A 27,312-nucleotide genomic window follows, 5' to 3' on the forward strand; every position below is an offset into this window, starting at 1 on the left:
GAACCGAATCACCAAACCAAACCGTTGAACACCAGCTTGAACGTCTGATCCACACTCAACCTTTAACGACTTCAGCAGCTTCTCACTTACACAGAATTTTGATTGGCGCTCTTAACAGCCAATCGCATTGCTCTGATATGACATCATGCAGCGGTTCATTCCAAACAGCTCCATCAGTAAAAAAAAAAACAACCTAAAATACGTGAAGTAGACTGAACGTGAAGTGAAGTGTACGCCATGATTGTTTTTGTCAGTTTTCAAGATTCTGAATCAATCTGTTCACTTCAATCACAGAGATCAATCACAGCCTCTTCTTTTTGAAGTGTGTTGACCTTCTTTTGATTGATTCTGGTTGATTGGTTCTGAACAGCACAAGACTTTGTGGACCACACCTCACGAGATGGGTGAAAGCCACCAGACGAACCTTTGGAAGAGAGTTCCTTCATCACAGTGTTCAAAACAACAACGTTAAAGCCATGTCTTATTATTGCCAAACTTATATGAAGGTCTAAACCCTCTTGAGGACCAAAGGTGCCATCATGACTGTCATGACTCTTTCTACAGTCTGTGATCAAAGTCAAAATCAGCCTTATCGTCATTTCAGTCTGTAACGTCTTGCAGAGCGATGCTACCGACGTTACAAAGTGCTTTTGCGTGATATCGTCGTCAACCAAAGCTTCACTCTGCAGTCAGCAGCTCGTCTGGCATCTGGAGGCTCAACAGCCTCCAGTTTGATTCCCGAGGACCCCGAGGTCCAGTTTAGGAGAAGCTGTCTTTATCGGAATCGGGGGAAGGAGGCCGCGAGATCTCAAAGAAGGAGCCCGGCGACTTCCTGGGTTTGAGAAGTCGCAGCATCTCAGCCAGCTGAGACTCCAGCGCTGCCATGCGACCGTCCAACGATCGGATGTCTCCTCTCAACTCCCGCTTCATCTCCAGGAAAGAGGCCTGCATGCTCTGCTCCGTTATCGGACAGCAGACCGTCTTCTCGTCCGACTGGACCGGGCTCTGCTCCAGCGGCGTTCTGGCGTCGTTGACGTTGTCCAAGCGGAGGTCGCTCTTTGTGAGGCCGCTGTCACAGGAGTCTGTTTTCTTGAGGGACATCTCGTCCTGAGACTTAGTTCTATCGGGCAGCGTCTCCATGGACTCGGCCTTGGAGACGCTGCTCCACGACTCGGCCTTCACGACCGACTCCTTGAATCGTCCCCAGCCTTTAGCTTTGGCCGGCTCTGCGGATTTGCAGCCGATCAGGTTTCCATTTTGGGTGGCCGGAGCGTGGAGCATGACTCGGCTGGAGGTCTTGGATGAAGAGGTTGCGGTGGTGGAGGTGGTGGGTGTGGCTGGGCTCTCCGTCACCATAACTATACTGGTGGAGGCCAGGATCTTCGGACCTCTGGGCGGCTCCAGGGGAACGACACCTTTCTCCACATCACCGGCGCTTTGTATGACCTGCTCAGTGGCGAGCCGGGCCTCCCTCTGCTGCCGGAAACGCTGGAAGAGTCGTCGGACCGGATGATCCGGAGGAAGGTTCAGAGGAGCCTCATTCTTCCGCTTCAACATCTCCTCTTCCTCACGTTTCACATCACTGATCTTTCGGAAGACGATCTGTAAAAAGGCAGGAAACAAGAAGAAACAGAACGGTTTCAATATGCCAAACAAATATCTGGCTGCAGGATTTGTGTTGGATGCTGGACTTCTGTGACTTAACATCCAAACAGAGCAAAAAACAGTTTGTGACCCGAAAGGTGATTCTTCCCTACAAACCCAAAATGGACACACATTCATTTAACCAATGGATCTGATTCAGACAGACATGGTTTATGCACTGTACGGACATCGTGCTAACAAAGCTTTTAGTACACTGTGAAGACTTGTTGGCCTGTTAGCCACCAGGGCAGCATTAGCTTGCTTGCCTGTTGAAAGTTAAAAGCCAGCTAGCTTGCAGAGGTACTAGCTATGACAACAAAAGAATGCTAGATAAAAAAGTCAGAGGACCACCAAAGACAGTAGGGTTCATCCTCTGTTGACCATGAATGTTTGCACCAAATTTCATGCCAATCCATTTAATAGCTGTTTGGACCAAAGTGGTGGCTCAGTGGTCAACACACAGATTAAAAACTCAGTTGAGCTGGAAAGTATTAAGGTTTTGACCTCGTGGCGTTTATCTAGAAACAAGAATGACACTACTCTCATTCAAACCCGTAGTATTAAATGGCTTTTAATTGAATTAACTGCAGTAAACAATAATGTTTTTGATCTTATTTCAAGACGTCTGGCAGCTGGACATCCTGCCTTACTTTAAGAAATATAATCAAGTGAAAATCTCAGATTTAGCTTGTTTCAAGTTGCAGTGTTGCATGAACACATTGTAACAACAGCCTCTCTAATATAACCAGTGTTCACTCCAGGTGAGAACTTCATGACTTTAACATCGTAGGACCGTCAGCTACATGTGACCTCCTAACCTCTGATGAGGCTTTCCCGCTCAGCGATGTCATCACTATGTTAAAACCCCTGAGCCAATCGGGGAGCTCCTGACCTGCAGAAATTGGATCTTGTGGACGAAGCAGCAGCAGCTGGACGGTTCTATCAAAGAGCCCTCGGGGGTGACGAGAACAGAGGAACACGGAACGTGAGAGAACTGCTGATCTTCAACAACTGCTGCTCCGTTTCTTCCGACACAAACACAATACATCAGACTGCTGCTCCGACACACTCTCTCTGCGCTGCATTCAGCAGTAAACGCACAAAAGCCTGCAGGGACTCAGTTATTAAAATGTTAAGCACGCAATAACCGATTATTTTACCCGCTTGGTTCCAGCAGAAACAGTGAACACAACGACAACATGTCATCAGCTTTTCCGTTGATATGTTGAACTTGTTTCCACCTCCAACATGACCATTCATGAGTGGTTCATGAGTGGTGTTTGTGTCCACCTGACATGTTCTCAAACATTCTTTTAGCTCTGTTTTTGGTCTCCACCATCTCCTGTGCGAATATCTGACTCTTAAGCTGCTAAATGCTCCACTATGTTCACATAGTTGGTCTCTAACTGTGTCTGTCCGCTGCTGGATGTCTTTGACCTGAGAATGAGACGGCAGGTTAGCTTAGCTTAGCATAAAGATCCACCTAGAAGCTCTTCTTAAACTCACTAATTAACATGTTCTATCTCGTCTGTTTAATCTGTACATGTGGTGGTTAATGTGCTGGTGCAGTGACTTCCTTGAGTCTTGTTGGAACAAGAACTAGAGTGTAGTTGAAGGGAGGTGCCGTTATACTTGTCACATCCAAAAGTTGTGAAGAGGGCCAGTGTCACGCTTTAATAGCTCCTCCAAAACATCTTTGACAGCTAAATCAATTCTTTGCTTTCCACAACGTGCCCAGTTCACACAGGCTTGGCTTCACATAAAAACATCTTGCCCAAAGCATTTGCTCCATTTAAACCTTGTAAATGATTTTTTGATGGTTTGATTTTACTTTTAAGAAGCTGTTTCCTGGCTGAACATTTATTGAGTTGATCTGATTTCTTCAGCCTTCAGGAAGAAAATGTTCAAGCTTATCCTTCGAACAAGCTGTGTGTCGTGCAGCTCAACACACAAATTCTCCTTTTTTCTTGATTCCACAGCAGTGGTACAAAAATGAGGCTGAACGTGGGAGTAGAAAACTCTTGATTTAAATGGTGTGAGGTCAGTCTTTGTCTGAGTGTGCTGTGATGCTGCCCTCAGCTGTAGCTGGAGGGTTTGGAGGTGAGAGCTGCCCTGGCAGGTCATTTCTCTTCACCAGCGTCAGTATTGCACAGCCAAGCAGAACAGGACACGACGGCTTTCACATGAGAGAGAGGGAGAGAGACAGAGAGAGACAGAGAGAGACAGACAGACAGACAGACAGACAGACAGACAGACAGAGAGAGTCAGAGACAGACAGACAGAGAGAGAGAGAGAGAGAGAGAAGCTTCGCTATCATCAAAGTATTTTATAACCCGTCTTATTCCAAGCTCTCCTCCTTTGTTTTTTATCTGATTTCATCCAAAGAAAAAAGTCTCTTTAGTTTAAATAATTTGTTCCATTTCATATTTTGTAAAAAAAAAAAAGCTGAAACAGCAGTTTCCTGTCTGAACATTCATTTAGTTATTCAGATTTTCTTCAGCCAGTGTGGAGGAATAAATCCACTCACTTCTCTCGTGTACATAATAAACTGAACACTGAGTGGTATATGCTTTATACATCTGCATGTTGTCTGCGGTGTGGTTTATACATGATTCTCCTGTTGTATTTCAGATGTTTTTCTTTCCCCTATGGCGATCAAATAATGTTCTTAGTCGTCTGAAGGGTCGATAAAGAAATAGAAACTTATTTTTCTTCTAGAATTTTGCTCCACTATTTACTTCACTTTCTGCCTCTCTGATATCTGACATGTTACAAGTACAAAAGGTAGTTAAGAGTAATACAAAGTGTAATACGGTAGCAGATGTGAGAGTGCGGTGAAGTTGTAATCTTTGTGCTTTAAAGCCTCTGGTAACATGTTTCTCTTCAGCCTAACTGAGCTGAACCGAAGGGCTGAACAGAGCAGAGTGTGTTTGCATCCGTCGAGGTGTGAACACAGCCACCTGTCATCATCCACCTCCACACTGTGTGGAGGACGACGAGCTGAGAACAAAGCAGCTTGTGTAAAGTCTTCAGTGTAAAAAAAAAAAAACCCGACGACAACAGAGCGGCTCCAGCGCCGAGCTGCAAGACGATCCGAGGTCATGTGACTCAAACACCCTCGGCTCGACTCACATTCATGTTCGTCCACCTTGTTTTTGTTCCCTTTGGTCTGAACTTAGCATTTGTTGGGTGTTTTTATTTCGTCGGTTAGAAGTCTGAATGGTCTTTCATGCGTTTCGACAATCTGAAATGCAATAACTACATTTGCTTTCATCTCTCTTAAAAAAAGTATTAATGAAAGGAGGATAAAAATTAATATAACATCTGATTCATAACTTTTCAACCGTAGAGTACAGTTAAAGATAACAAAATGTCTTCGTTAAATGAGCCTGTGGAGTGATGAGGGGTGCACACTCACCCTCTTCCTCAGGTTGTAGGTGAGCACCAGGTTCCTGGCGAAGTGTTTTGCGAAGGCGGAGTAAAACTCCAGAACTTTCTGCAGCGCGTCTCGTTTGATGATGTGGAGGTCGCAGTACGTCAACGCTCGCACGTTGGCGCAGGACTGCGCCAGCGTCATCTCCTTCCAGAACACGTCGCCGAACACGTCACCTTTACCTGCGGACACACACAGACGGACGGACGGACAGGTGGGTCGCGGATCGTCTCACCGCCGCGACATTTTAACAGCAGATCTGAGGAGTCAAATATCATCCACATGAACATCTGGAAACGTCTCCTGGAGAGTCACCATCTCCTTCCACTGAACATCTGCCAACACACCAAAATACAACTTAATTCAACCTTTCCAGAGGAACATGTGACACTTCTAGAAACCTCATTTGAATTAGAAACAGGTGAATCAACTTTCTGAAGTGTCGTTTTTTTGGCAGAAAACAACGTTTAACATCTAATATTAAAGGTCAAAACAACTTGTTTTCTCTGGGAAACGTGACGGTTTCTTTTTTAAGAGTGCTGCTGGAGACCTCTTCTGTTCTCCAAGCCCCTCTGAAGAAGGACCTGCTCTGCTTCTACAACTGTTTCTGTGAGAACAAGATTAGTCCGTTCCTGCCGGGAAACATCTCACAGTTTGATCTTCCACAAACGCAAAGCTCCGTCTCCTCTGGCGGAATAAACGGATCAATGACAACACATCAGAGGGTCACAGCGACGAACGCTGACACTAATGACGCAGCAGAGCGCTGTGGCGAAAACACACTCATCGGAGTGTTGAGGTGCTTCGATGCGGCTGCTTTAAGAAAACCAAACGTCAAAAGAGGAAGCGAAGCACATGGACTTTAAATCGTTCCTGATGTGATGTGAAACTAGAGGCGTTTCTGAGAGACCTGCAGAGAAAGTCTAAATATTTATCCAGAGAGGAACTGAAGGCGATTCAGGCTGCTGATAAAACCTCTCCTGGTAATTATCTGGAGGTAAAAGCAGATATTTAAAAGGAGTGAAACAAGCCAGTGAGAGGGCGTCAGTCTCACTTCCTCTCAGCATCTCAGGCTGCAGGTTGTAATATCGATCAGCTGAGAGGGAAAAACAGTTCACTCAGTTGTAATTCTGGCTTTCTGAGTGCTACAAAGTCTCCCAGATATAACTCAGTGACGTCTACATACGATCCAATGTTATATAATCACTCGTTGTTCCTTGTGTGTTTGTATCTGGTTTGAAATGTAAACCAACCACGACAAACAGGTACCACAATACAAGTTCATTGTACTTACTTTCTATTTACGTGACTACAGAAGTCAGAGGGGATAACCATGTTGGAGTTATGTGGCAATGATGCAAAGTCAGAATAAGATGAGGTTTTCCTGGTCTGATATTAATGCTTATTAATGTTTATCAGTGTGTGTTAGGATTGCATGTAACGATTATTTCATTATCGATTAATCTTCAGATTGTTTTCTCAATTAATGGATTAATATCAGTTATTATAGGGTTTTGAATTTATAGTTTGTAAGATTCGAATCCCTTCAACCAAAGGAAGCAGGGAGGCTGTAATCACGGGTCTGTGTTTGATGTCAACGCGACTGCAGGTTGACCTGTCACCACAAAGTCACAAGCTATGCAGATTTAGGCAAAATATGATGGAGAGCACCACAAAGACCAGGAAATGCAGCTGCAACAAAGACTGGGAAGACTTTGAGGTACTTAACTTGCATATTTCCATTTAATGTTCTTTGAAATCGAAATATGGATGAGAAGTCAGAGGATCAGTCGGTGATTAGGTTCCTTTCATCCAAGTTATTTATATTACAAACAGACCGACAATGAGACATCATCAGAGCCTCACAGATGTTTCATGCAAACAGGAAGCCGAGTCTCTGCACACTGGAGTAGAATCTGTAGCATATGTACCAGGGAGTTAAAGAGCTCAAAAGTTTTGTGAACACGCTGGGTGATTTGCACCCAGCGATGATTTGCTTTGCTAATGAGGGCACTGGAGCACGATTCCTCGGCACGCTGACAAAAATAGCGAACATTTTTGGTTTTGATGCAGTGAGGGAGCAGCGGAGCGTCTTTGTGTGGCAGGTGACTCTGAAGGGTTCGCCGTTTTTTTGTTTTCGGGGCTCAGGTGTTTCCTCCGGCGTCAGGTGGTGTCAGCAGGCAGCAAAAACACAGTTTCCATTCTGCGTCTCACTTCCAGACTAAAAGACTATTTATTTTGATCCAGCTGAGGGAGCTTTCATAACCCTCACAGAAGTGTTGATGGACGAGTCTGACTGGCAGAAGTGGACTGCGTTTCTGACAGGAAGTCTCTTAGCAAAGACACCGTCACTGTCACCGTGGCTGACGATGAGACTTCAACTCTTTCATTGACCGTTCGATGTTTGGAGGTGTACTTTGTTGTATCCTGCATTTTGGATTTTACACATTCAAACATTTTTACTACGTCACGAGGTTGGCCAGCAGGAATTCTATATTGATTTTGTTCGATTTCTGATTACATTTTTGAGTTTTTGTACAATATAATTTTTTTTAAATACAGTTTTCTGATGTTTTTATTTCTTATTTTGTTGTTTCAGCTCATCCAGTTTGAGAATTTGCTAGTTTTCTCCATTTCATCTGGTTGTAAATATGGATTTGTTTTTGCCTGAAAAAGCAGTTTGGAAACTTAAATTGGGTTTTCGATAAACGCGATCACTCTAAAAGTGTTGAAAGATGAATCTACTATGACAATAATTGACTTCTTGAGCACTGCTGATGCATGGAGTACATCTGCTCTGACTCAGCATCACTAAAAGACAAATCGGAGGATACAGACAGCATCACCGACGGAGGTTTATATCGAGTTCAGGCGTTCATTGAGGAACCAAACTCACCTAAAATGGCCACCACCTCTTCGTCCTGGATGACCTCCAGTGACCCCGACACCACGAAGCAGAGGCTGTCCACGCTCTCTCCGGCGTGGAAGATGAGGTCGCCCGGCGCACTGTGGACGGTCTGGAACTCCATGGCGAGGGCTCGCAAGCAGCCGTCGCTGGCCAGCCGGAACGCCGGGTGTTCCTTGAACACCTTCCTGTTGAGGTGGACGCAGATATCCGCTCGCATGTCCTTCGGACAAATCTGCAGCACCTGCAGACAAAGGTCTAACTAAATCAAACCGAGGTCGAACCAAGGTACCGCGCTCTCTCCAGACACAGTGAGGCGGTAACATCGCATCTGCATCTCTGTGGCATCGCAGGGAATCACCTCTGTGGAGAATCCGAACAGGTGGTGAAGCGTTACCTTGTCCGTGTCGATGCCTCTGGACATGGACCAGGTGGACACGATGTAGTCCATCACCCTCTCGCTGAGGCCTTTGGGTACCTGGTAGAGTTTGAGGAAGTCTCTCACGCTGTTGAGCATCTCGTGGTAGCGGTTGGTGTTGGCGTACATCTGCTGGAAGATGGTGGTGACGTTACCGAAGATGGTTGCGTACAGCAGCGCTGGCAACAAGAAGCAAAGAACATTTACTTTTCATCGACAAGACAGGACTGTGAAGACACTTGACAATATTGTAGGTCTGTTCTGCATTTCCAATAACCTGTGCTGACAGTGTGCACTCTTTTAAAAAAGAATGTCCTTATTCTGAACCCGTTAGTGGTGTAACCGCTGCTCTTTATAAAGTTCCAAAACTAAAACTAAAAACATTCAATCATAAAATCCTTCTGAACTAACTCCAGTCTTCAGGTTTAGATTATGTGGCACTCGGGAGGTTGCAGGCTTATGTTTCAGGGGAAACGGTTGTGGCTGATGGTGCTGAGTCAAGCTTCCCTGTGAGCCAGACCAATCTGCCAGCTCATGCTTTATTCTCTCTGGCAGATGTGCTGGTCCCCTCTCCGCTCTGGACAGTTTTCCAGAGCGGCTCAATCACAACAGTTTATCTAATGTGGACCAAAGAGGAGCGACAACCAAGATGATGAAGCCGCTAACGCGTCAGGATCAAACAAACAAAAGAACGGCCAAACTAACTCACATCTGTTCGCTCATTTAAATATTTAAAAACCCAATCCAGCAGCTATTTCACCTTTAGATATCCTATACAAAGTGATCTTGGCAGAACTGTAGTTTCAGGGACAATGCACAATTTAAATGGAATGACCTGATTATTTTATACTGTTACGGGTGTAAACAACATCAATTCCTCCACTCATGCAGCACTTAAGGGCTTTTGACGGTTGAATAGCTGTGACTGATCTGATGCAGCATTCAAGTTGAAATGCCGCCAAAGTTTTGATGGTTTCTAAGATTTGTATTGCCCGTCTTTGATTCTTCCTCCAGCGTCAGCTCGCGGTGCAACAGTGATTACTGTCTGTAATCCTCCTCACACCTGAACAACACCTTCAGACCTCGGTAATCTCTCTTTACTGTCAACAGAACACACACTGATGATGATAGTTAAACAACAAACAAACAAACCAAATAATACTAAATAATAAACAAACCAACCAAATACAATATACAATGTTCTTCTTGAACTGGCCCTAATGAACGCCAATAATTTAGCCTCCATTGCTTTGCAAAATATACAAGTTGTTTATCATGTTCGTGATTGTCTTTATCATAAATGTGTCATTGAACAGCTGCTCAGTTCCATCATCTTGTCGACTTTTTCTTTGATGAGACAGTTCCTGATTTAAATGTTACAGCGTTCATTTAGACAAAGGTCTTGATCGGCTGCTCGTGTTTAAACACTGGACAGTATTCTGTTCCCAGAGAAACACGGCTGTATTTCTCAAAGTAGGGAATCGATACAAAGAATCGATACAAAAAGTTATTATTTTGTAAACTTTGTAAGCGTTTGGTTGGACTCAGTGAAAAGCGTTGGAAACGTTTTGCACGAGTCCTCGTTTACCCCATATCTCGAGCGGCGAGTTCAAATGTAGGACAAGCCGCAGAGAGATAATCATTGATTATCATAATAATGATAATAAATCTCCTGGTTTGGTCCGGTCTCGCTGAAAGCAGATGGAGGATGCTCGGGGAAATAAAATGGCTATTTCTGTCCTTCCTCTCAGATCCCGTCCTGATGTCACGGCGAGCATTACAACGCACACGCTTGCTATGCTAATGACCCTAAACTCTCATCCTGGATCCAGGCTGTCATAGCAACTGCTTCCCATCAGCCTCCAGCAGCACTTTTTGTGGGCCAGGAAGCTGACAAGAGGGGGGGTTGATCCAATACTCAGCTTCCTTCAGTGTTCCTCATGAATCTAAATAGGAAAGCAAAAGGTTTGCCCAGACTGCAGCGCTCCCTAATACAGCCTCAGAGCAGTGCCTCTCTACATGAGCCCCAGAGGGACAAACTGCCAGAGCTCACCACTCACAAACAGGAAGTCAAACTGGGTCAGAAGTTTACTTTCGCTGGACACTCTGTGACCTCCTCATTTCATTTAAATAATGTTATTCATGAATCATACATTCTGTGTCATTTACGAATGAGAGAGAGACGTACTGTAACCTCTATTCTAGGTTTAAACAAACTGCCTGTTCTGTTTGAAGCGAGAGACGAGTGACGCTGGCTGGAGGTGATGATTGACGATGAAGATCGAGAGGTTGTGAGAGGAAGACTAACGATGTGACACGAGGCGACGGCAGCTTCCGATGAAGGAGACAAATTGTCAACATTAAAAGCTCTTGGTCCTCCAGCTCAGTGAGGGAAAGCTTTTACCTGCAGGTGTTCTGGGAAACCTCCACCAACTGTCTGTCTGCCTTCACTACTGGCTGTCTACCTTTACTGTTAGAAACTGACTGTCTACCTTTACAATGTAAAGAGTTCATCCTCGGGAGAGCAGGAATGTAATCATGACATCTCATGGAAAGTTATTGATTATAAGATATCTTTCATGCAAAAAGCAAGTCCATCCTCTTGGGATCCTGAATATGTTCAGAAAATGTAATTTCCTCGTACCCTCGGTAAACGGAGTGATCCCAATTCATTTCTTCTCTACCGCGGCTGGTAAAGCTGTTGACAGCTGAAGTTACCACACGGCTCAGACACACGGTCACGTCTGACAATACGGTGCAGAGCTGATCAGTCACCTCCGGCTCTCAGGCGTCGTGCTGAGCGGCTGGAGGTGTGCAGACTGCAGCAGACAGCAGGGAGGACGCGAGTGCAGCTGATCCGACAGTCCAGTTAATATTTCAGTGTGGAACTCCACCGCGGCAGAGCGCACCGCGTCAGATAACATCGCTGAGGAAACAACTGCTACCGCTGAGGCCGTCCGTCTGTCAGGACACCAGACAGGCCTCTCTGAATCTGTAAAGGTCACCTGCCACCATGGCAGATGTTTTTTAAAACAAGTCAAAGTGGTCAGGGATGAAGGTTACATGTCATATTTCTATTGTCTGGTGCCACCGACTCGGTGTTACAATACTAAAGCGTCAAGCGCCGGAGCTGGAAGCCCCAAGGGATTGTGGGAAGTGACGTTGAATTTGCAGAGGAAAGATGGATGGAGGACGCGGTCCCCGACGTCTGGAGGTTGAACAAGGTCCTTCATGTTAACTCACACACACACACACACACACTTATGTCTGTGTGGTTTAAAGGTTGGAGCGATGAGAATGATGATTCCTGTATGTTAACATCAACATAAACAACACATTGCGAGGGAGTTGGTAAAAACAACTCGTGTATTATTTACACGCAGACGGATCACAGCACAGATTACTAAATCCCTGTGAGTCACTCTGATTCCTGGTCCCTGTCTGACTCTACAGAAGGTTGACATGATTGATCTGACATGAACTACAAATACCGCCTCGCAGTCGAGTTGCAGTTTACATCCACGTCTGTCAAAAATGTCATCGCTTCATCATTTTAATCTGTTAGAAATTTGTGTGAAACTGTCATAATTAGCATATAAATTCTTGAGTTATGGTCCAAGATTTTACTGTCGTCACAGTGACTTTTATCGTTGACGCCAAATTTTGAATCAGTTCATCATTTGGAAAAGTGGACGTTTGTGCCAAGTTTGAAGAAATTCCCTCAAGACCTTCGTGAGATATCGTGTTCACAAGAATGGAGCGGACGGACGGACGGACAACCCGAAAACCCGAAAATGCTTCCGGTCACTGCTGCTAATTAAACCTTTTGACTGCATCTCCTGAAACTGACGTGTTGCGGTGCACCGGAGAGAAGACGTCTCACTCTGCTGGACTTGTTGGAACCACAGAAGCACTCGCGGTTGTACAGAGTGGAGCCTCTTCCCTCATTCACAGTCTTATGCACACAGACACCGGCTCGCAGAGAGCACTTTAACCGGACAACAGCCAAGTTTAATTTTGGACCGTTATCAAGTTACTCTCACAATCAGCGACAGCTGATATGAGCTGCTGCCGGTGACGTTTGTCGGCTGAAATGGAGAAGCTGCTTCCGGAGCGTTTCTACGCGGATCTCTGCCGGTGATGAGACAGAGCGAGTCGGAGGTGAATCTGAAACATGTTTGATAATCAGTGTGTCAGAGCCGGTGCAAACAAAGACATTCACGTCCAGCAGCGGTGCAATACATATAATACGTACGTTTATTTAAGGACTGCTTTAGACAGCTGAAACAATTAACCAATTAGCTGATGGACAGAAAAATAAAGTCATATGGTTTGAGTCGTTTTTTTATGGAAGAACATTTCATGGTTCCAGCTTAACAAATGTGAAAGTGTGCGCTATTTCTTTTAATAATGTAATAATAACTGTAATGTATTCGTAATAATGTAGAAGTTTGGAATGTTGGTCAGACTAAACAAACATTGAGAAGGTGTCACCTTTGGACTCTGAGTAATTGTGACGGCTTTTCATTTTACAAACAATCAATCGATTAATGGAGAAAATAATCAGCAGATGAATCCATAATGAAGATATTAGTTATTAGTTCAAAATGAGATATAACTACAATAGTAAAATCTGCTATTACATTAATGCAAGAGTGGAAATAAACAAATGATATAATATGTTCGTATATGTCACAGGAGATATGTTTCTACTTGTAATACATTAAGTAGTTAATACCTTACTTTTACTTAAATCAAGGGTGTGAATACTTCTTCCATCACTGCTATTCTCACACTCTCAGCGTGTGAGCAAAATGCTGCAGTGACGCCTGCAGCGCGGCAACACCAGCCGGACGAGGTGACAAAACACAGAAGCCTTCAATAAAGAAAGCATCTCTGAGACATGAACTTATGGCTGGATCGGCCATCAGACATCTGTGTAGCTGCAGAGCCGACACACACACACACACACACACACACACACACACACACACACACACACACACACACACACACACACACACACACAGCTGTGTGTTGAAAAACACAACTACACCTTAGAGCTACATCTGCCATGAAAACACCACATTGTGTTGTTTTTCTGACGGTGGAAGAGACTGTTGAGAGTGACGACAAGACAACCCTCTTCATGGCTCTAACAGGAGATGGTGGAGACCCAAGTCAGAGCGAATAATGGGCTTAAATTCATCAGGTGGACACAAACACAAACTCCTATTGTCAGCGTCTCAGACTGGGAACAAAGAGGAGAAACTAAAGTGACGGAGGAGAGAGGGAGGAGGCGACACTCGGTGATGCCGTCATCAATCACCTCCGTTAGGTCCAGATCATCAAGTCCCTTAAACGAGGCAGCTGGTTACTTACATGTTCGGCCAGAATAATAAGGTGCCAATATGTCAGATGTTTACAGACTGGTACTCTGCCCTGAACTGATAATAAATAAATAAATAAATAAAGAGATAAAGAGATAAATGTGGCTTTAAGTGTTCTTTAATGCTTCTTCCGCTTGCTTCGTTCCGCTTGACCCCTCCCGACATCTGCTTTACTTCTGTCATCTGCTTTTGTGCTGTTGTACATGCTCTGTGCAAATAAAACGAAAACTATTTATTTCGCACATGATCGCAATTTAATTAGAGCGACTGCTTATTATATAATCGACATATAATAATTATAGCGACTGGCCCGCATCGACAGCTATGAAAGGAAACGACTCACATCCGATCATCATCATGGCCACAGCGAAGATCTTCTCTCCGTCCGTGTTGGGCGCGATGTTGCCGAAGCCGATGCTGGTCAGGCTGGTCATGGTGAAGTACAGCGAGGTGATGTAGACCGAGTCCTTGCTGGGCCCCCCCTCCCAGCGGCCCAAGCCCGAGGTGTTGAACCTGTACGGCGTCCCCACCGTCTCTCCCAGCAGGAACAGCCAGCTGTCCGTCCTCACGCTGTTGGTGTCCTCGTCGATCACCTCGTAGTCTCCGATGCTGAACCAGATGCAGGCCAGCCAATGGGCCGCCAGGCCGAACACGCACACCAGTAACACCAGTACGGCGGCACCGTACTCGATGTAGTGGTCCAGCTTCCTGGCGACGCGACCCAAACGCAGCAGACGGACCACTTTAAGGGAGCTGAAGAGACTGCTGATCCCCTGGAGAGGAAGAGGAGGAAGACATGAAGAAATGAGGAGAAGAGGAAATAGATAATGAAGAACACAAAGAGGGAAAATAAGTTATTTATTGGTAAATATCTATTAAATGGTAAATGGACTTTTATAGAGCACCTTTCTACTCTTCTGCCCACTACATGTCAAGATTCACACACAAAAGTCTTCCTCCAGTTGCTCATCACTTAGCGACAAGTTTGGCACCTTCGCCCGAGCGAACGTTACTTTTTTCAGCTGTTGTTAGCGCGAACACAAATAACTCTAATAATAACTACAACTGTAATAGCTCTAAGCTCTACAGCTGAGCCTCACTGCTGCCATCTTCCTCTGCAGTTTAAACCTGGAATCAGAATCACAAACGTTTTGCAACGTTTTTTTTGCACAAACAAGGAATTTGACTTGGTGACAATAGAAACAGTACAATAGAATAAAGTTATTAAAGTGTTAAGTATCTATTTAAAGTGTGCAGTAGTGGATCTATATGAGGGGGGGGGGCTTTAGTGGGAGATGGCAGGTTAACAGCATCATCTGAAAGCTGGGAACTTGAAGATCAATTTGAGATTCAGCTGAGCAGTTTCAGTCATAATCTGTAATAAACATTGTGTTGGCGCCTCTACAAATTCTTTAAAGTTTATGAGGGCATAGAACAGAATGATGGTCGTATAGGATGCCATTCACACGCTCACACTCATTTTTACAGCAATTTTACACCGATTTGGTGCACATTAAAATTGACGTTTTTTAAATGCCCAAAATCACGCATATTTAATGCAGATTGGATGGCGAGCACTTCTGATCTAGAAACTGCTCAGAAAATACTTTGTCGAGAATTGTGAGAATTTGGTCGGATGAGAGCATATCGACCAACCGACCGACCAAAAGGTGTCAGCCCTGCTACCCTCTACTCTGACGCTTCGCTGGACGTTTTGCATTTGTGACTCGTCAGCGGTGCTCAGTCGTGACCTTTTTCCTCTCCGCACCTATAGGAGTCATTACATGCCGGGAAGTGATCGGATGGATGTGAAACGGTCCACTCCATCACCTCGATTAGACTCCTGCAGTCACGCTGCATCCTCTTTCATTTCATGCCTCGGCTGGGCAGACTGTGGCTGCAGCACAGTTCACTTGAGGATCTGTGTCCTGTGTTGGTCCTGATGACACTCAATATGATTGTCCCTCCTCACAGGCAGCTGCAACTCACTCACAGGGCCACGCGCATGCATGATAGCTGGTGTTAAAGATGAATGTTGTCGTTAATAAATCAACGCTATACGGTGTTTTAGTCCGTCTCTGAAGACTTCCTGATTAATGGAAACGTAAATCTTTAAAAAGTATGTAGTTTCATGTTTAAAAAAAGGTTCAGTCATTTCCTAAAGCAGCTGGTCTTTGTAGTTTTTATCAAACAAACAGGAGGAAATAGTGCATTTGCTTGGGACTATTTTCAGCGGCGGATTAATTTATTTGGTGCTCGAGTGAGTGTTTGTGGCAGCAGGACGATGTGTGAGTGTGTGTGTGTGTGTAAGATTGAGTCAAAATAAACTACAGTGTGTGTGTTCATGGTGATGAAGGAACAACAGTGAGGCTCATTGACGTGTTTCTAATAGTTTTTGGGCAACAATGGAGCTCTGTGGCACAGAGGAAGAAGAGATATCAGGCTTTGATACACAATACTTGTTATTTGACACATTGGTCAATATCTTGCACATTCCTGCACAAATCTGTAAAATTTATAATATTCCTTTATATATTATTGTGAATTTTCTATTTATGTTTTTTGACTTTTGCGGTTCTGCATTTTTTCTCTTACTCCATTTATTGTTACATAAAATACAGACTGTACTGCACTTCATGGAGGCTGTTATTTAGCATCTAAGAGATGAATGAAAGTCCACCGACCTCGTCGACGTTTTCGAAGGCGTTGATGACATCATAAGGCAGGCAGGACAGCAGGTCGATGACAAACCAGGTCTTGACGTAGTTCATGCGGATGAGCTTCGGGTCGGAGATCACCTCCCCGGCCGGGCCGACGAAGGTGGTGTGGAAGTTGAGGACGATGTCGACGAGGAAGATGACGTCCACGATGCTGTCCACCACCAGCCACGTGACGTTGTTCTGCTTGGTCTTGAAGGAGACGTTGTAGGGCACCATGATGGCGGTGTAGAAGGTGAGGATGAGGATGACCCAGTCCCACGTGGTCTTGAAGAGGCAGTAGTGCAGGATGATGTGCGGCGGCGTCTTCGGGGTTTCCTGTTTGTACTGAGGCAAGATGTCTGAACCCAGCTGGAGAACCTGAGACCAGACGCAGTAAACAGAGCATCGGGCTGTGGTTTGGTCACAGAGTTTTCATAACTTCACGATGAGACCAAACCCTCATAAAGATCAAGTTACATTTTAACCAAATTTATATCAAAACTGGAAATTGTCGGCTATTCTCGTTGTTCTATAACATGTCCTTTACCCACTTAGTCCTGATACCAACAGTACTAATGATTATTTATCAAAAATCTCATTGTGTAAATATTTTGTGAAGCACCAGTAGTCGACCCTACAATGTAGTTGCAATATCAATATCCAGGTATTTGGTATGAAATAAGTAAATGAACGTGAGAATCAAATATCTTAATTTACTAATGTCGGTACAAACAGCATCACCCCAGTGAACCGCCCCGATGACAGCCGTCTTCATTCGTGCCGACAGAAATGATCGCTGTGCAGTTATTGGGAAGATTAGTCAGTTGATTACAGCTGAAGAATGTGTCAGCCTGTTAGCAGAGCGCTGATACAGTAAAATACACCGAACACATTTCATTTGTCATCCTCTGAAACAAAGAGCCGTGAGGATATTTATTCCTCCGCAGCTTGTCGGGCAAAATGGCAGCAGATTGACACAAAGCAACACGGGACCAACGCACGCCTACAGAGGTGAACGAAAAGAATTAAAAAGCACAAAAAAACGTGTCAACTTTAAGCTTAAAATACAGAGGACGGTGTTCCTTCATCAGCTGCTGTGAATGTCATCCGTCTCCTAAAATAATCAAATATACTGCATCTGATTTCACTTCCAATTTGCAAAATGATGCCTTCTACTTCATACTTTGGCACTCTTTTTTATTTATGTATTAACTCGATACATAAAATATTCTTGTTGTCGCATGTGCAACAGACAAAATGTCAGACACACAAATAATTCCACAAAAACAGAGATTACACAGTAAACTGTGTGCAAACATTAGTGTGCACTGTTTAATGTTCTTCCTCATCTCACCCGCTCAGATACACCAACGAGGGTGATGGAGGTGTGAATGGAGGTGAATGGAGTCCTTTGAATCGTCAAACCACAGTGATTCTCCAGAGCTTTCAAACTATTTGATGAAACAGCTCTTCAGGTGAGAACCTGCTGCACATTCTGTTACTACAGGAGGTGAAGATTCTCTAGCTGTCCTCTCCCTCTGCCCACCCTCAGCATCCTCTCCCTCAGCATCCTCTCCCTCAGCATCCTCTCCCTCTGCCCGCCCTCAGCATCCTCTCCCTCAGCATCCTCTCCCTCAGCATCCTCTCCCTCAGCATCCTCTCCCTCTGCCCACCCTCAGCATCCTCTCCCTCAGCATCCTCTCCCTCAGCATCCTCTCCCTCAGCATCCTCTCCCTCTGCCCACCCTCAGCATCCTCTCCCTCAGCATCCTCTCCCTCAGCATCCTCTCCCTCAGCATCCTCTCCCTCAGCATCCTCTCCCTCAGCATCCTCTCCCTCAGCATCCTCTCCCTCAGCATCCTCTCCCTCTGCCCACCCTCAGCATCCTCTCCCTCAGCATCCTCTCCCTCAGCATCCTCTCCCTCTGCCCACCCTCAGCACGGCCCTACACGGCCCTAATAACAGGATGTCAGATCAATTTAAAGTACTTATTATCTCACGACAGAAAGAAAACAGCAACACTGTCGGCTCACAGTGCTTTTCCACACGCATCAGTTCTCTCTTGCGTCATCCTGTATTCAACATTATTACGGCTCAGTCCAAGGTAAAGTGCCCTCATTTATAAAACATCAGCTTCAACCACCTGCTAAATCTAAAGCAAACGAAAAAAATGGATTTTACCTTCAGCAGGAGAAGGTTTCTATGCAGCAGACAGGATTTAAATTAAAACATGATTATTGAGGAGGAGAAATTATCTCACCTCTGCCAGCCGTGAGTGTTTGTGGACGTTCTCTCCTTTTTGGACGGCTGGAGCGAGCTGCTGAAGAACTCCTCGACTGCTGGTTAACGCTCGCGTCAGACGGGCAAATTTACCCCAACCTGTCAAACACACGATAAAAGAACACGACGCGTCAGCAAGCACCAGTCCTTCTTTAGGGTTTTGACCGTCCACATTGTAGAAACATCCGGGTTAAAGCCTTCATTTGCCGTCATATTGTCGATTCACATCATGTATAACAACTCAATGTCTCATTTGCTGTCAGATTTTCGAATATTGTTCAAGTTTCAAGGTTAATTTCTTGTCATTGTACAACAAAATGCAGTTGTAGTCCTTATATGCTACATAAGAAACACAAAAAACTACATTATTTTTTACAGTATGAGATCGGTAAAAGCTGGTAAAAGTGTTTTTGTATCGAGGCCAGAAAAGGTCTTTTGATTGACGAGCAACTAGAAACTAATCAACAAGAAAGAAATCACTCTTTTAGCTCTCTTGTAAAAACGTTTGTATAAAAAAGGACAATAACCTTTTACAGAGTCGTCCTCGATTGGCTGCTTGAAGGCGGTGATGTCACTGAAGGTGCAGAGAAACAGGACCACCTTGTCCTGCTCGTTCCTGATTGGAGCGATCTTCACGAAAAACCAAACTGGCATCCCTGCAGCGCACACGAGCACAAGCACACACAGACAGGAAGTCAGTCTGATGTTCCAAGAACTACGTGTCAAAACTCAACACACTCCACAGCGCACGTCCACAAGCGAGACGGTTCACCGTGCTGCGACGCCTATTCTGGGTACGGAGGAGGTGTTTCTTTGGGAAATGTAGTTTCTAGATCAGCAACAGTAATGTTTACCACAAACAAAGTCACGATATGAACTCATTAATATCTCACTGGAAACAAATCTAATATGTCAATAACATAATATTCCTGAGTGTTTATAAAGAATGAAGAACACAAACATCAGTCAGTATCAGGCATTCCTCCTGCTGTCCTCCCATCCTCCTGTCCTCCTGTGTCCCTGTCCCCCGTTCTCCTCTGTCCTCTCCTGTCCTCCTCACTCTGTCCTCCTTTCGCTCTGTCCTCCTCACTCTGTCCCCATGTCCCCCTGTTCTCCTTTCCCCCTGTCCTCCTTACTCTGTCCCCCTGTCCTCCTTACTCTGTCCTCTTCCCCTGTCCTCCTCACTCTGTCCTCCTGTCCTCTTCCCCTGTCCTCCTCACTCTGTCCCCATGTCCCCCTGTTCTCCTTTCCCCCTGTCCTCCTTACTCTGTCCCCCTGTCCTCCTTACTCTGTCCTCTTCCCCTGTCCTCCTCACTCTGTCCTCCTGTCCTCTTCCCCTGTCCTCCTCACTATGTCCTCCAGTCCCCCTGTCACCTTTAGTACGGGACATTTGCAGTACTTTTTTTTTTAAACGTGAAGTACTCACGGTTTTTCTTGTACATCAGAATCTCAAAAGAGTTCATCTCGTAGTTCTCAAAGGTCTGCCGAACCTTCTCAGTCATGTCTTTATCCGTCAGCTCTCCGTACATGAAGCTGCAGGAGCAAACACAGCACGATGAGACTCTCCGTCCCGGCGGTCCAACAACAACAACAACAACAACAACAGCAGCAGCAGCAGCAGCAGCAGCAGCAGCAGCAGCAGCAGCAGCAGCAGCAGCAGCAGCAGCAGCAGCAGCAGCAGCAGCAGTGTGCAGGTGAGTCGCTGTACCTGCAGGTGCTGCTCTTCTGCATCACCTCGGCTCGGTGGTAACCCGACAGTTTGCAGAAGCCGTCGTTGCTGTAGACGATCGGCCAGTCCACGATCTGAGCGTTCCCCAGCACGAAGTTTGTGTCTGACCGCGGAAACCAGTTACAGGTTACAATGTGTCCCAGTTCAGAGCGTTACATGACAGACACGTTTCATAACCATGTTTTTATACACATGGTGGGGCCGCACAGTCGATTATGGCTGCTAACAATTAGCTTTGTTATCCGTTAGTCTGACGATTATTTTCTCAATTAATCATTGGGTCCGTATTTAAATACAAGATCACAGCTTCCCAGAGTCCTCGGTGACATTTTACAATGTCTTGTAATGTCCAATAAACACGAGCAGTTTAGTGTCACAGAACAGTAAGAAAACCAGTGAATTTCTGCTTTAAATTAATTAAACTATTGCTTGATTGTTGTAAAATTCTTGCCAATTAATTAACTGGTGCTAGACAAATTTCCGCAGCTCTAGTCTATTGTCTAATTAATTAATAATGATTTAGACTTAGACTAATGAATAATTGGGATTAATAATCGTGTCCTCAATATAAAGCAAATCATAATTGTCATTGAAGCCATAATCTTGCAGCCCTAACACAGACAAATATCATGTATTTATCTTTTTATTTGTCCACCCATCCACCTGTGATGTAGCTGATCACTAAAGTTTACAAGATTTAATATTTACTGCGTTTTGTTATTAATATTCAGTTCAGACAACAGAACAAACAGCTAACGGCCAATCACAGACCACCAGCAGCAACTCACACACACACACACACACACACACTAGTGTACAGCGGCACAGGAAGGTTTATCTCAGTCTGTGTGTGTGTTGACTTATTCCTTGAATTAAATTCAAGCGTTTACCGGTTTAAAGCCTCATTGTTACTGCGTTTGTTTCTGTCGGAGCGGCGGTTTTACCATCATCTGCTGGTCAGTCATTTTATTCCACACCTCTGTTATCACCACAGCTGCAGTTATTACTGGATTACTTTTCGACTGAGAACAAGGACGACTATTCTGGACGGACATCGGAGGTAAGGACATCTTCGGGAAGTGTGAGTTGCACTGAATCATGTCAACATGCGTCTCATGTCTGTGTTTTCACATTTCACAGAATTATGAAGAAGAAAAGACGACGAGTGTGCGGCTCTCTTTACCCGTTTCACTGGCGTTTTGTCCAAAGTTATTGCCAAATGAATTGAATGTAAAGTATTTTAATAATATAGCTGAAGCTGATAGATATGCTGCATGTGTCGAGCAGCTGTATGAATGTTATAAACTAAACTGTTTCCTGTGTATCAGTGTTGTGTTTTTCCCCAGTTCCCACTCTAAGACTTCCACTTTTAGAAATGACTTCCTAAATATTTCACACTTTCTCGTTCATTTTTTAAACAACGGCTTGAGTTGAATCCCTGCAGAGGAGAAGATAATGTTTGCTGTGCAGCCTGCAGGCTGTAACGTGCTCCAAAAAAAACAACCCAAAGGACTTTAACTACACGACTGCTCCAATGCAAAATACATGAGGAGTTAATGTCACAAAGTTCAGGATGGAGATTTGTTTTCAGGATGAGAGACACACACACACACACGACACAGTCACAACGAACAGATGTCACTCACACTGAACTGCATGATGATGTATGACAACACTGACAAATATTACAGAATTCTGAATTGTATTAACTCATTATCTAATGTATTTATTCATTTTGATTAAATATTTAATTATTACAACATAATCCTGTGCATTACCAATAATAGTGACTTATTGAGCGTCCTTAAGACGAAACAAAAATGTCAGTCAGCCCGAAACCCCCACGCGGAGCTGAGATTTAAGTGTGTGAAGTGATAAATGAACACATGAATTAAAACGTGTCCTCACCTTCCCTCTAGCGCCACCATGAGGACAATTGTTCCCTATTGTGTGGTGAACACCGCAGCATCGCGGGGCCACTGGCAGCTGTCCAGAGTTTAAGGCTTGACCGCATCCTTTAGTTTCATGAATTGGGATGAATTGGGCAGAATGTTATGCTAATGGGCTTGTTCAGCCGTAGTTTATCGTCACACCGAATTACACTGCAGCCTGACTGAGGCTAACCCAACAGCCGTGAGCTGCTGCTCATTTAACTGCATGAGATTAACAGGACAAATGTGTTTGACGGAGATAAATGTCTCTATACTTCCATTGTGTGTGTGTGTGTGTGTGTGTGTGTGTGTGTGTGTGTGTGTGTGTTCCTGATTTAAGCTACCTTCGGGGACATATTTCAGACTACAGACCAGTGAATCGTCTTCAGGATATAAACACATTAAAAGTCTATTTTGAGCTAAATGCTAACACCAGCATGCCACTATGCTCACAGTGACAATGCTAACATACTGATGTTTACGATGTTACTATTAGCATGCATGCTAACAAGTAGCAAGCACAGCTGAGGCTGATGGGAGCGTCATTCGTTCTGCAGGTATTGAACCTCTTTTGTGCTCGTTAACACATGATGACGCATTGTTGTAGAGCAGAATAACTCTCTGTACACGTTAGCTAACGCTGGCTAGCACGTTTCTTAACAATAGCTGAATAACTTATACGTTTCTCTGAATACATCTGTGCTGCTTGTGAAAATGAACATTAACCAACGGGAACAGATTGGCTGACCCGTACTCGCTGACTCAACGTCCAGACAATTTCACACCTGAGAGAGAAACCGAGCGCGGATAGTAAAGAGAAACTGAGGGCGTGTAATCGTTTGGATGCCTGTAACTATCCTGCAGGAAAAATAAAAATGTGCTCTTCCAGCATTCACAGCAGCTGCCTACACTGCAAGGCAACCCAAAAGAACGAGTACGGACTCATCATAAAGAGTGTCTTACAATATCAGGGAAGCAGTTCAGTGATGCACAGTTAGCAGAATGCTAAGCTTAACTATTTGCAACCTTTTTCTCACCAGTTACTCTGAGATAACAGTATTAGCTTCATCTGTATAATCTATTAAAGTCCATTAAACCATCTTAGAGTTCATTAACGCTGTGTCACAGAGGAGTTGATTCCACTTTATGTTCGTTTGTGCTCTCGCTATTTATTGTGATCACATGAAATGTTGTTCTGCTGACTGCTGGGATCACGGCGTGTACATTTTAGGACATAATATTTGGTCACAAGCCAGAAAAGTTGGAGAAACTCTGATTTGGAATTAGAGATTTAAGAAACTAAATTGTCATAAAAATCAATGAAGTAAAATAGCTGCTGTTGTCTTTTAAATACAGTGTGTAGACGTGTATATATACATATATATACACATACATATATATACTGTATATTATATATATATATACACAGTATAATCATGAGTGGATGGAGAGGGATACATGTACACGACAGTATGTGGAAACACTGGTCTGTACCTGTCTGTCTATGTGATAATGTCCAAACTGAAAAGTTGAAAAGAAAAGTGGTTAAAAGAGCAGAAACAGATGAACATGTGAGAACAGAGCTGAACTAAACCGACGCTGAGGAGCCACAAAAAACCAGGCACGGTGTGAGCACTTCACTTTTTACAGTGTAGGTTTCCTACTGATGCGTGTGACTACCATAATCAGTCACACATGCCTCATGTCGATGATGTTTTTAGTCCCATAAGAGTAATAAAACTCAGATTACTATGAATTTAAAGCTAATTTAAAGGTTTTTCTCACCCCGAGTAGGAACAGCAGCCCAAACTAAATTATATTCGCCGTCATTGTATTGGCCAAATAAAACCTGCATGGAAAGATGTCACTAAAGGAAAGTAAGAAAATGCGTTTCGTTAAATTTTCGTGCAATTTTAGGGGAAGTGACCCTTTAGCGACCCTTTAACCTGAACCGTTAAAGTTTAACGGTTCAGGTTCTCAGTTCTTTTGTTTGTTACCTTAAATACTGTTTAATGGTTCGTGATTGGTTCTTTAAAAGAAGAATATTTTACATGTATACAGTTGGTGTTCACTATTGTTTTCAGCAGCATGAACATCACATTTACTTTAAAGCCATATTAAAACGTAATCGTCAGCAGTATTCATCAGCCTATTAAATGACAACAGAAGGACAGTAAAGTGGAGATTTTCCTTTTACTGCTGAGCCAACAGAATATTTATTTAAATATTCGTGGAAGTAGAGTACAAGTATCTTCACATGTATTATATAAACTTCTCATATAAAGTAACATAGGGCAACAATTAGCGATTGCTTTCATTGTCGATTAGCAAAAGGTATCTTTGCTTGACTAATGTTTTTATTTATAATTACTGATGATCTTTTTGGCTAATTGTTTAAATCATTTTATATTGTTAAATGTAGCGTATGCAAGGCGTATAGCCTGACATAAGAAGGACATTTACTGCTTGGATTTAAGGTAAATACGCTACTTTTAGAGTATGAAACATCATGAAAATATGTAGTTAGTTTTTAAATGTAACGTTAAACATTGGCTAACTATGGAGCAGGTAGACAAGGTGCATAACTTCAGGCTAAAAAACATCAAAACATATTAGCTAGTTTTAAAATATAGGTGTAAATATTGGTTAATGAATATTCATTTAAAAAAATTATACAGTGCTACTGGGCTTTATATGAAAATGTAAAATAAATAAATAAAGGTAATGAATTTATTCTTAAATTCTAAGAGGCTATCACAGAGGAGCTGTCTGATGATGACACAACCGAACAGAACCACGAGACATTCCACACAACAGACAGGCTATTAACGTTTGAATCCAGGTGTGTAAACCGAACAGAACCGGATCCTACCGTTGGACCGGCGGACGATGTTCTCCAGGAACGTGTTCTGGGGGGCCACGAGACCCCGCCGTCCTCCCGCCATCCTCCTGCAGCGCGAGGAAGAGCTGCTTCCACACCGCTCACATAGCTGATGCTGCACGAGCCCCGCGCGCTGTGGAGTAGGAGCCTTGCTTGCTTGCTCGCTCTCTCTCGCGCGCGCTTTCTCTCTCTCGCAGCAGGCTTGTTATTGGCAGATGGTTGCAGCACGAGCTCCGTGATGAGCCACGGTGAGGCTGGCTGTGATCGAGAGAGCATAGGACAGCGTGAGAGAGACAGGGGGAGAGAGAGAGAGAAAGAGAGAAGGAGAGAGAGAGAGACAGGGGGGAGAGAGAGGCACACAGAAAGAAACAGAGAGAGAGCATGTAAACATAATTTACATCACTCAAGTCGTTGTAATTAAAGGGTCACTTCACCCAAATCTCTAAACACATATGTGAATATTGATCCCTGTAGTTGCAGCGGAGCATCGTCTGATTAAATAAAGACGAGTTTCAACAGACGCTTTCACAGCCGACGTCATCAAAACATTATGTGTTGGCATGTCAGTGAAGAAGAAGTTTAGCTGCAGGATTCCAGACGAGTTGTCAAACTTCGTCATAAATTTACGAAGCCTCAAGTTCTGCAATTTTGCCTTCGCCATCTTGGATTACGGCCATCGCCATGTTGGTTTTTTTTGCAACCGATGAGTCTATTCTAGAGTCTATTTGACTCTAAATGGACCATAATTTACGAAATGAACATCACGCTGTATTGAAGACTTTAAACTAGAGATTGAGACCATAAACTCATGTTTATAATGTTTACTAAGGTAATAAATCAAGAGAGAAGTAGAGTCATTTTCTCATAGACTCTCATAAGAGGAGTCGTCCCCTGCTGGTCAGTAGAGATAATGCATGTTTAAAGACACTCGGTAGAACCGGAGGATGCCGCCTGCACTGGACTGATCAAAAAATACTCACATTTATAGCGGCCATTTTGAAAGTCAATAAACTCACTGTACTATGTTATCACGTCAACGTCAAATACCCTGACATAGACTCATCAGATTGATCAAAACAACAACCAAAACCAAGTTTATCTTTAAGGAAGAGAGGGAACTTGAACCAGAGTGAGGGGCCCCCGAAGGGCCCCTGGTGTGGATGTTTGTGATGATTTGATTAAATGCTAATTGCACCATGAAGAGGGCCTGAAGGCGGATCCTTGTGTTTAAATCGTGCATAGACCTCAGTGCATTTGTATTTATTCAAATTAAAACTCCCACATATTCAACTGAAGGCAAACTAAAACTAAAATAAATAAGAGTACTCGTTGGATTCTGGTTAAAATATAATCTGTTATGTGTAGTTATGAGGTGTCCACTAGGGCTGACGGGACCTTGAACTCATCAGTATTCAGAATCAATAAATTATGTCGACATAGGAACTATTTTTTTACTATTTTTTACTGAAGATTTAAAAGAAACGTTGTGGACACTATTTTTACTACCAACTTTATTTTAAAACGATTGTGTTTTGGCTGTATGTTTAACTGTTTGTTGTTTTTGTGTGTTGTCACTATTGTTGCTTTGATTGTTTATAATTTATATAATGTGTAGGATCCCTTGAAAACCAGATGACCCCTCTTAAAGGGGCGTGTCCTAAATAAAGGATGCAGAACGATATTTTTGAGTTTTTCAAAGCGTGAATTTGAATCACTTCCACTGAGGAGTTCTCGGGGGTGAATTGGTCTTTTAACTCCTGTATACTCTATAAAATACAATACATTAATGAGAATTATTTTTAAAATGTGCCTTTTGACTCATAATTATGTCTTGTGCTTTTTAAAAAACTAAGAAAAACCTTTATTGTATAAACTGTAAATATGCACAGATTACAACCGTCTGCACTGCCTTAGTAACATGCATTTAACCGGTTATTGCTGTATATAGAATTGATCAGAAGTGAATCAAAATGAATGAAATAATTAATTGATCAGAGAGTTTA

General features: G+C 43.6%; 1 protein-coding gene across 1 annotated transcript; it reads right to left on the reverse strand.

The window, feature by feature from the left end:
* Window positions 1-759: 759 nt before the first annotated feature.
* On the reverse strand, window positions 760-25,373 carry kcnh1b (potassium voltage-gated channel, subfamily H (eag-related), member 1b; the record flags this gene model as incomplete). Its single annotated transcript, XM_079278889.1, has 11 exons — window positions 760-1,602; window positions 5,063-5,259; window positions 7,974-8,226; window positions 8,380-8,579; window positions 14,134-14,563; window positions 16,475-16,867; window positions 18,749-18,867; window positions 19,296-19,424; window positions 20,195-20,301; window positions 20,477-20,600; window positions 25,301-25,373. 11 exons carry the CDS (start codon window positions 25,371-25,373, stop codon window positions 760-762), a joined length of 2,868 nt encoding a protein of 955 aa, XP_079135015.1.
* Between the last annotated feature and the right edge of the window lie 1,939 nt (window positions 25,374-27,312).

Source organism: Melanostigma gelatinosum (assembly GCF_949748355.1).
Source record: "Melanostigma gelatinosum genome assembly, chromosome: 11".
Classification (NCBI taxonomy): Eukaryota; Metazoa; Chordata; class Actinopteri; order Perciformes; family Zoarcidae; genus Melanostigma; species Melanostigma gelatinosum.